Genomic DNA, 11,358 nt, shown 5'->3' with positions numbered 1-11,358 from the left:
GCTAATCAATGTACACATATTTAAATCTTGCAACAATCCTGTTAAATAAGGATTGTGAGCCTCAGAATACAGATACTGATATTACAGTGTAAGAGAGTAAATAATTTTCCAAATTTCACCAGCACTAGGATCCAAAATGAGACTCAGTGGTTAATGATCTTAAGCTTAGTGGCCAGTCAACAGGCTTTGAGTGGCTTAATTTAAAGGCCAGTGTGTACCCTCTGACTCTGGTCTGCATTTAGCATTATTTTGCACTTCCATATTGAGCTCCAATAAAAATTTCTAGTCTCATTGCACACTCGTGTTCTACTTATACACTATGCTTTTTGCCTTTGCTGGACTGTATCTTCACTCATGCTCTTCCTGTGGCCTGAACTGGAACTTACATTAACAATCTATTTTTTTTTTTCAAGAATTTTTTTCTTTTTCTTTCTTTCTTTCTTTCTTTCTTTTCTTTCTTTCTTTCTTTCTTTCTTTCTTTCTTTCTTTCTTTCTTTCTTTTGTTCGTTCTTTCTTTCTTCCTTTCTCTCTCTTTTCTTTCCTCTCTCCCTCCTTTCTTTCTTTTTCTTTCTCTTTCCCTTTCTTTTTTCTTTCTTTCTCTTTCCTTCTTCCTTCCTTTCTTCCTTCCTTTCTCTCTCTTTCCTCTCTTCTTTCTTTCTTTCTTTCTTTCTTTCTTTCTTTCTTTCTCTCTCAGAGAGCATGTGCATTTGTGTGGGGGAGGGGTAGAGGAAGAGGGAGAGAGAGGATCTTAAGCAGGCTCCATGCCCAGCTCTAAGTTCCACATGGGGCTTGATCTCATGACTGTGAGATCATGACCTGATCTGACATCAAGAGTTGGATGGCTCAACCAACTAAGCCATCGAAGGGACCCAGTAATCTATTTTGTACAATTACTTAAAATAAGACCATGTATTGCCAGGTCCAGAGAAAATGGTTTCACCCAGCAATGTGATAGTCTTTGTCTCACACAATGTTTCAATTAATGTTTTTGTTTTTAAGCCCTAAACCTTCATTCTGAACCTTCAGAGGAAATCAGGGCCTTGAAATCCTGAGACATTCCAAGTTTCTGAAGAGAAAATCCCTTTCTCCAACAAAAGCAGTTAAATTCAAGACCCTCTTCACCTTTAAGTGACCCTGTAATTCTCATTTGGTTATTTTCTCCTATTCTTTGCCCTTGTAGGTTTTTACCACCACTACTACTGCCCCTCTTAGATTCTCTTTCAGTGGGGTTTGTAGGAGAGGAATGGATGTGGATACTCAATTTGTCATATTTTATTGGAGGTCTAAAATCTTCCCCTTCCTTCCTTCCTTCCTTCCCTCCTTGTCTCCTTCTGTTTCTGTCTCTTTCTAAATAGGAAGATTATCAGCTTAGTGCAAAAATTATAGATTTCAGAGTCAAATTCCCTACCTTGTTCCAGTCATGACACACAGAGAAAATGATACTATTTGTAGAGTATTCTGGGGTAAGGAACAGAAGTGGAGCAAACCGACTCTGAGAGAGCCCTCCAGTTTGAGGCCATGGTGATCAGTGTCAAGGGCATTCAGGCCCTGAAATGTGCAGGGGCTGCCAAACTCTGAGCGTCAACAAGGTCTGAATCCTATTTTGCTTGCCCTCAAGCAAGTTAATTTATCTCTAATCTCCATTTGTAAACATGGGGATAATAGTTCCAACTTCTTAGCACTTCTTTGAGAATCATAGGCACTAACATATTTGAAAGGGGAGCACCACACATATACATAGTAGGTGCCAATAACGTCTGCTTCCCTGCTTCAAATCTCCCCCAACAAACCATATCTTGCAGGGTAGGTGCTCACACATTTCTTAAGCAAATAAGGGAACTGCACATCATTGTAATACAATAGGGGATAATTTGGAGTTAAGGGATCTTGTATACCAGGGAGCAGCATTAAGCAACTGGGCAGATGAAAGGAAGAGACTAGGAAGTGAAATGGCTTTATCTCTGAGTTCAAGTGGTAGTGAGTGACTCTTAGCATTGGAAATCATTTGATCCGAAGCCTTTGGAAGGAATAAAGTAGGCTGCAGGTGTCAGGGGAAAGTCTAGTGCCTTGTTTCTCAGTTGAAAGGGAATAACTGAAGTGGTTATTTAACTTTTCTAAGTTCTGCATTACATTTATCTCTGTTCTGTTTAGCCTTTATCTCGGCATTATTCTGTTGCTACAGAGTAAACTGGCAACAGCTTCTCAAGTTTACTATCCTTCCCAGGGGCAGGGGACATTCCGCTATTTCTCACCTCTGATTTGGGGATACACAATTTTACAAATAAAATGGCAAATGCTAAGGCAAACAAGATCGCATCCGAATTTCACTAGGGTGTAAAAAACAGCGAAAGCGCTTTTAGAATGTTAAACCCAGATAATAATTTATAGGGCCTTTGTGTTTTCATTTTACCCAGCTTCCTCTTTCTCCCTTTTGTTTGATTCACGTCTTTACCTAGCTCCTCCTTTTGGCTTTCTTGTTTTCTCATCAAAAAAAAAAAAAAAAAAAAAAAAAGAATAAATAAATAAATAAAAGGACACAGAAACTCGAAGGACGCAAATTGGAAGGGAAGAGATGCAACAAGTCCTACACCCATGGGGGAGTCGGGCAGCAGGTGAATCCGAGTGCAAGCGGCCTGTCAATCACTCTCACGAAGCACTACTCAATTCTTTGCAACCTTTCTCCACTCCTCCTACCCTCTCAGCTGTGATGAAATCCTGGAGCAGTCCTTGCCCTGGAGCCGCTTGTGCTTTTAATATCCCAGGGCTGGGCCGAGTTTAAAAAATAAACGAACACCGCAAACGGTGCAGGGGCCTTGCCGCGAAGCCCACGACGGTGGGTTTTCGCCGCAGGCCAGAGGCGGTGCGCTTCCACCAGCTCGCAGTCCAAAGAGGAAGCCCGAGAAGCTGCGCGCGACTTGTTTGTTTGAAAACTGAGTTGGGCGCGTCGGCCTCTTCCGAGGGCCGCTGGAGTGTCTGCAGCGTTTCCCGGGGGAGCCGCGGGGTCGGGAATGCACCGAGCGGCTGGATTCCTCACTCTGTGGCCCCCCACCCCTCACCCCCGAGCCCCAACACTCCAGCCTGTTGCTTCGTCCCCACCCCCTCCGCTCCAGGTCGGCTTTTCCCGGCAACTCCAGTGTGACTTCCAAACTCTTGGGCCCCAGGCTCACCTCGGGATCTGCCTCCGCCTCCCGCCTGCTCCCCGAGGGCCTCTGGAAGTCGCCAGAGCCCTAGTCTTCGCCCGAGAAGTGCACTCCGGACCGCGGGCAGCGCTGCCGGCGGGGGCCAGCCCGCGGCGATGAAGCCGTCCTGGCTGCAGTGTCGCAAAGTCACCGGCGCCGGGGGACTCGGGGGGCCCCTGCCAGGGTCCGCGCCGGCCCGGGGCGCGGGCACTGCCCGCAGGGCTTACTTGGCCCCCGGCCCGCGGGGCGCGCTCGGGGGTCGGGGCTGCCGAGCGCTGTCGTCGGCCGGCGGTGGCGGCGAGTACAAGACCCACTTCGCGGCCTCGGTGGCCGACCCCGAGAGGTTCTGGGGCAAAGCCGCCGAGCAGATCAGCTGGTACAAGCCCTGGACCAAAACGCTGGAGAACAGATACCCGCCTTCCACCAGTTGGTGAGTGCCTCCTTCGCCTAGCCAGAGCTCTCACGACTTTTGGGCGACAGGGCTTATCGTCCCTTTCTCTGGGAATCCGGCCTTGTGTCAGGACAGGAAATCAAGAGCGGAGACGTGTTCAGATCTTTTCATTCGAATCTCATTTAGTTCCAGAGTCAACTCTCCTCCCTTCTCTTGAGGAATTCGCTTACCCATTATGAGCCGAGCTTCCTATAGACCAGAGATTTACCAATATGGCAGGACTCCACTTGGCATTGGAGATGTTCCACGGTCAAAAACAAGGGTCTGTCTCCACGGACAGCACTGTCTAGTGTAGGAGACAACCACGGAAACAAATAGGGAAGTACTGTCAAGTGCCCTATACTGCAGGGAGGAAGAGATTTGAGGAAAGACTTCAATAAAATCACACCTAAGTAGGGTCTGGAAGTATGGTTGTATCTTCTCAAGGTCGGCAAAGATCTAATTATTAAGACCAGGAGGTGGCTGAAATTTGGCTGGTAACCGTGGTTGCAAATAATTGTGTTGACTGGAGAGGTAGGTGGGGGAGTGGGCTGGCTGGTGAGTCAAGGGTTGGGAGGGGAAGGGATTTCTGTGTGTTGACCAGTAGATTGGGTTAGATCCATAGCCCTGTCGTGTATAGGGAGCTGTGATATGAGGTTCTCCAAAATTATGCACATATAGCCAGGTAGTGCTGGAAATCATGGTAGGAATACAATTTTTTTTTCTGCAGTTGCAATTATAAGTAGTTATACACATCAGTTTTGCATTACAACAAAACAGATACATTGTAGAATAAATGCCAGACTTGCCAGAATAGTAAGGGTGAGGCACACAGCTATGAGAGCTCAGAGTTCTGGGTGTTCTTTAGGCTATGTGCCTAATCCTAAAAACGTGGTTGCTCTCATCTTCCAGCCATTAGGGAGAGTTGTTTCTTGTAAAAGTTTGAGAAACACTACAGTGGACTTTCCCAAATTTCCAAATTCCCAGCAGTGAGTTGGGGGAATGACACAATCAGGTTTGCATTTGACAAATGTCTCCTTGTTGAGAGCAAGGGAGATGGAATGGAGAAAGGCCAAGCCAATCAGAGTCTGTTCTATATTGTCACTATGCCTGGTTCTCTCTTCAATGTTTGGAATATTTACGTTGTTTTCCTTTAGAATCTGAACACATGTTCTCTTCTAGTTCAGTTGTTTCAGTGGTGTTCGACTAACCCTTTTTAACAGGGCCAACAGTGATTCAAGCACTGTGTGTGTGCCCATGAGTAATATAAGACCCCTGCTTTTTGGGAGTCATGGTGACTAACCCATGGTCTGTGGAGCTAGAATACTGGGTTTGAGCTCTAGCTCTCCCAGTTACTGGCGGTGTGTTCACAGCCAAGTTATTTAATCTCTGCTTCCATTTCTTTATATATAAATGTGGAAATAGTATGAGGATTAAATGGGTAAAGATTTAAGACCCAAGACCATGTCTTGGATGAAATAGACCTTGTAAATGTTGGAGGAAGAGTAGCTAGCTATCTTTGCACTCTTAAACCACAATTATTTTAGGAGCAGAAAACCCTCTTTGTGTTTCTCAGATCAAAACAGAAATTAAATAACTTTCCTAAGAGTGTGTTCTCAAAGGTCTGCGTCTGCATATCTGTCCTAAGGTGTGGTACTGAAATTATTTATGTGACCCTCCCCTCCCCTTAAAACCATGTGCAGAGAAGTTAGTTTTTCCAAGTAAAAACCAATGGGGGCCAGATGTAAGGCAGTGTCAGTGGCAATGAAAGGGAAAGGACAGATTGTTAGAGGGTTGGTTGGGGTTGGCAAGGGCCTAGGTGAGTGCAGAGAATGCAGAAATCAAAAGTTCATCAAGTAGACATTTTAGACCTGGAGGTTTTCTTTCTGTTTTTTTCTTCTTCTTAATCTCTAATTCCTCGCCTAAATTTTCTAAAATTGTGTGCATAAAATGTTTTAATGAGAATTTTTGCCAAAAGGTCTTTGTATTTTTAAAACTTCAGTACATTGTAGATCACTGACATTTGATAATACTGTAGCTGAACTCTTCATCTTTGAGCTCTTGGAATTGGAATCGCATGGCCAAACCTGTTTACAGCAGCCCAAAAGATCAAAGTGAATAAAGATAAGTCTTTGGCTTTGTATTTATTTCAGAAGAGTGATTCGATCTTACTAAAAATTTTGGTTGGCAGAGCAGATTTGGGCAGGGAAATCTAGGTGGAAGATCACATATCTAATCTTAAACTTCATCAATAAGACTTTTCAGTTTCAAGTAGAATCCATTACTGTGTTGGACACTTATTTGCAGACACTCCTCATTGGTTAACAGTTTTCTATAAAGCTAAATTCAAGGGCAGGATGAAATGTCTCTCTCTCTCTCTTTTTTTTTTTTTTATCTTTATATCCCTAGGGTCTAGGGCAGAGCTGACATATGAGTTTAAAAAATTATAGTAACGTAACAGAATGCATAGATTTGCTGATTTTTGCTACTATATGTCTTTGGGAGGTAGTAAGAGGATATAGGCACAATTTGATGTGAAAGAGATTTGCTTATTTTCTTCGAAGCTGGGGTCTTGGAAATGTGGATGTGGGTAGCCAAATCTTTAAGAAAACTGAGGAGTTCATAGGGTGCTGTAGCTAACTTCTATATGGAGCTGACATACAGGGAGTCAAGATCTCTGATGCCCTTTGGCTTCTCTTTTTTCATTATAATCTTGTCTGTTTTTCATGAAAGTAAACTCCGCTCAGAATCTGCAGGCCTATCAGAAGCTCCAACACATAAATAGTAATGCATATTAGCTTTCACAGTGGCATAAACTACCCAATGGTAATTTACATATGCAGGAGTATAAACATGGGATAGAAATCTCTTTTTTTTGTCAAGTTAGCCAACATACAGCGTAGTCTTGGCTTCAGGAGTAGATTCCCATAATTCATCACTTACATATAATACCAAGTGCCCATCCCAACAAGTACCCTCCTCAATGCCCATCACCCATTGTCCCCATCCCCCACTGAACCTGCATGCCCATCAACCCTCAGTTTGTTGTCTGAATTTAAGAGTCTCTTATGGTTTGCCTCCCTCTCTGTTTGTATCTTATTTTTCCTTCCCTTCCCCCATGGTCTTCTGTTAAGTTTCTCAAATTCCAAATATGAGTGAAAACATATGATATCTGTCTTTCTCTGACAGACTTATTTCACTTAGCATAATACCCTCCAGTTTCATCCACATTGTTGCAAATGGCAGATTTCATTCTTTCTCATTGCTGAGTAGTATTCCATTGTATGTATAAACCACATCTTCTTTATCCATTCATCAGTTGATGGACATTTGGGCTCTTTCCATAATTTGACTATTGTTGGTAGCACTGTTATAAACATTTGGGTATGCGTGTCCCTACAAATCAGCACTCCCATATCCTTTGGATAAATTCCTAGTAGTGCTATTGCTGGGTCACAGGGTAATTCTATTTTTAATTTTTTTAAGGAACCTCCACACTGTTTTCCAGAGCAGCCATACCAGTTTGCATTCCCACCAACAGTGCAAAAGTGTTCCTGTTTCTCCACATCCTTGCCAACATCTGTTGTTTCCTGAATTGTTAATTTTAGCCACTCTTACCAGTGTGAGGTGGTATCTCAATGTGGTTTTGATTTGTATTTCAACATGGGATAGAAATCGTTAAGGGTGATAGACTGAAGGAACTTTTCACTGAAGTCAATAGCCCTGTAAAATATATGTCTTTAAAAAAATTTTTTTAATGTTTATTTTTGAAAGAGAGAGAGAGAGAGAGAGTGTTGGGGAGGGGCAGGGAGAGACGGAGGCACAGATTCCAAAGAGCCTGATGTGGGGCTTGGACCCGTGAGCCATGAGATCATGACCTGACCTGAAATTGGATGCTCAACTGACTGAACCACCCAGATGCCCCAATACACTTCTGGTACTGTAATCTCTACAATCTTTGGAAAATAAATCCCAGGTATATGTAGGTGTTTTAGGAAGTTGTGAAGAACCACCTTTTTCTCAGTTTGTTGGTCAATTCACATTGTTGACACCTGGTTTCTGCGGTGATGAAATATCTATTTCAGAGACTTTAGTGGAAAACTATAGCCAAAGGGGAAGCAATTAGAATTCCTAGTAGTTTCTCTAATCCTGGAACAACAAAATGGATGTTTGGTTAGTTTCTCCTCACGAATTAGGATTCCTGCTGCCTATCCTGAAGTTGAAATCGAGCTGCCACCCTGTGATATAAAGATTAGGCAATCTACTTTTGCATTACACATTGTGGTTGACTCTTCTGTCTAGTTCATCAATTTATTCCTTTCTATGGAAGCATTACAATCCCATTTTTGTTTATTTTTATTTAAACAATGTTCCATGATAAGACTCTCATATACTATTTGATTTAGAATTTAATATTTATTAACAGTGACTATAAGCTGAAAAGGAAAGACTCCAACTTAATGCAGATTATTAGAAAATGGTTTCAGGTTGGTTAACATTTCTATAATGGAGTATGGTTTTTTCAACATGCAAGATCTCACTTACTAGCTATGAGATAAAGGTTGTTTAATCCCTCCAAGTCTTAAAATGGTTCATAGAGTTAAAGATATCAATCATTAACTTACTGTGTGGATAATACAGAGAAAATTGTGGAAAAGGTAGTGAAGAAACTCACCACATAGTAGCAGGGGGGATGTACATTGACTAAACTATCACAGAGCTATTTATTTAGAATTGCAGTACATACTATTCAGTACAATGGTTAGTGGTGGATTTAACATAGTCTTCTCTAGAAGGATCATGGGAGGAGTCTTGAGGAAATGATATTTAAACTGAGATTCCAATGAGTAGAGATTAGACATGAGAAGTGGGGAGGAACATTCCAGGCAAAGAACACAGTATATGCAAAGGCCATGAAGTATGCAGTGGCTCAGTAGATTGTAGAAACTGAAAGAAGACTACTGTGGCCGGGGCTTAAGGAATGATGGGGAAATTATCAAGAAATGGAAGAAAATAGCCATATGGTGAATGGCTTTGTGAGTCATGTTACGGATTTTTTGATTTTTTTCCTGGTACATAATATATCATATAATGCATGACCAAAACATGAATTTCCTACTCTTATTTCTGCACTGGAAAAAAACAGTTATGAGTTCAACTCCAGTTCTGCCACTTACCTTGGGCCAGCTTCAATACCCTTATTTGTAAAATGGGAATGATTGTAGTATCAATTTTTTGGGATTATATGGGGTGGAGAGGGGCTTGTAAAGTGTCTGAGACTGTGCCTGACACACAATACTAGGTATGAATGTCTTTGGATTTGGGCAAGATATTCCCATAAGCTAATGTGGTCTAGGAGGTTTTCAGAGAAATGATAGCATTTGAAAATAGGACTTAGGAAAAAACTTTTTGTGTGTGGGAAACAAACATGACAGGCATAGAGGTTAGAAAGAATCAAGTGTGCTTAGAGAATAATGTAGTAGAGCAGTTGGCTTGTAGAGGTTATTTTGGATTGTCCCCTTTATCCCCCTTATACATTCCAAGATCCACAGTGGATGCCTGAAACCATGGATAGAACTGAACACTTATATACTGTTTTTTCCTATGCATGCATACCTATCATAAAATTTAATTTATAAATTAGGCTCAGTAAGAGATTAACAGCAACTAATAAAATAGAATTATAACAATAGCCTGTAATAAACATTATGTGAAAGTGGTCTCTCTCTCTCAAAGTATCTTATTGTACTGTACTCACCTTTCCTCTTGTGATGATGTGAGATGATAAAATGCCTCCAGAATGAGATCAAGTGCAATGAATGACATAGGCACTGTGAGATCACATTAGGCCTGAGATTGACCTCAGGTAACTGAAACACCAGAAAGTGAAACCACAATTGGGCAGGGAAGGCGGGGCACTACTGACCTCGGATTCAGAAGGTAGTTTCAGGATGGTTTTAAAAATCTTGGAATAATAAGAAAAAGGGATTTGCATTTATGTCTTAGGCTACAAGTCACAATCTGACTGTAAACCTGAAGGTAGGTTTTGTTTGCCCCAGGTGCTGAGTTTTTGTTTATTTAGGTAGTTCTCAGTATTTAAACATTGGAAGATTTTATTTAAAATCTACATTTCTATTAACAATTCAAGTTTTGGTCTTCTTTTGGAAAAAAAAAAGCGGAATATCCATCTGCAATGGGCAACACTTGGCCGGAACTGAGTAGCCCCTATGGAAGGCTAAATGAGACATCATGACTTCCTGGCAGCGGGATTCAGGGAAGGAAGGCATTTATGGTAACTGCAAGAATTTGAGTCAGATGTCCAACTGGAGCAACTGATTGTGAAGTGAAGGTTAATGGGTTGAAAACTGGGTGGAGCTTATGTAGAATTATAGATTTAACTGTAAGTTAAAAAGATGTGAGAGTTAAAGCCTGTGAATGTTGAGTGGAGACTGGGGTGCAGGGGGAGAGAGGGAGAGGAAGAGCAAAATACTAAGAAGTGAACTTAGGAGACAAGTAGAAGAAAGAAAAAAAATACCCCGTAAGAATGGATGAGACTTAATCAAAGAAGTAAAAGGAAGAGCAGGATATTTTAGTGTCATGGAGCATGAGGGAGAGAAGAGATAAAAATAGGGGAAGTCAGTAGAGGTCAAGGGCTCTGGAGATGTTTTGAGGCTATTGAGGATTGAACAGGCAGTTTTGATTCAGAAACCCTCAGTGACTTTTCATAATGTGGTATCAATGTAGAGATGGAGGCCAAGGCGAGAATAGTGCGTTACAGAGTGAACCGATGGCGGAGGGGTTAGAGACAGGTACGGAGACCAGATGACTGTGTGTGGAGGTACCTGGGTTATGTAACTTTCCTCGCCATCTTTACTTTTCCTTCCTCCCCTTTTAGGAGAAACTTCTGACTAATGGCAGAAGTGATGAAATCTGTGACATAGGAATGAAGGGAATTTTGCTTATTCTGAAACCCATTCCTCATCAGCAGCTCTCCCTGTTTTTGCAAGTTGAACTTTGTGTGGTTTCTTATCTTTTTTGTTTAGATACTAGAAGTTCATGGAAGAAACCCAATGGAAAAGCCTAAATGTTGAAATAAAGAGCTACTCAGGCAATCTGTATGTTCTTGATATATACTGGAACAATTCTATTAAGCTAGATATCCCACATTTGATTGTGAGTTTGACAGGGAAGATACGGAGACAGTTGAAAAGGGGTGAAATAATTAAAATTTGTTGATTTGTTAAGTTATTCTGGGGTTATTAGGCATCATGTAAGTAACTGGTTCAGAGGGAAAAAACGTTTTTTTATTCTTGTATTTGCAACTTTTCTGAGTTTGACTGTGTTTCAAAGGAAAACAAATAAGCAAAATATAATGTGGATTTTTATGTAACCGGGAGGTAATTTAATTTCGCTACTGAATCTTAGTACTTTGGCAGTCAACTGGTTAGCCACATTAAACTGTTTGGGAATTTTTTTTTAAACTTATTAAGAGTCTGTGACGTTTCCTTCATATTTATCAGATTTTATTAAAATGATATTTAATTCTGGTTTGAAGGTGAGAGGTTTACCTAAAAATGAAAAATCGGTCCCCTTTTGACAAACTCTAAATGAAATGAATTTATTCATAATATTGTGCACAGTACAGGCATATTTAAAATTTAAATTATCATTTTTTTATAAATACAAAAAATATTTTAAGAAGGTACATGGTCAGCATGAAAAATTGCCTGCTGGAAATACAGTCCTGCA

General features: G+C 41.3%; 1 protein-coding gene across 1 annotated transcript in view; it reads left to right on the top strand.

The window, feature by feature from the left end:
- The first annotated feature begins 2,749 nt into the window (after nucleotides 1–2,749).
- The window catches only part of ACSS3 (acyl-CoA synthetase short chain family member 3), a 156,800-nt gene continuing 148,191 nt past the window's right edge, over nucleotides 2,750–11,358 (top strand). The window contains exon 1 of the mRNA XM_058741919.1: nucleotides 2,750–3,609. Coding sequence (XP_058597902.1) covers nucleotides 3,296–3,609 — 314 coding nt within the window. The 5' untranslated portion in view covers nucleotides 2,750–3,295. The remainder of the gene's footprint in view (nucleotides 3,610–11,358) is intronic.

The sequence above is a fragment of the Neofelis nebulosa genome, chromosome 8 (genome assembly GCF_028018385.1).
Source record: "Neofelis nebulosa isolate mNeoNeb1 chromosome 8, mNeoNeb1.pri, whole genome shotgun sequence".
NCBI lineage: Eukaryota > Metazoa > Chordata > Mammalia > Carnivora > Felidae > Neofelis > Neofelis nebulosa.
This window is presented reverse-complemented; position numbering and strand designations above follow the sequence as displayed.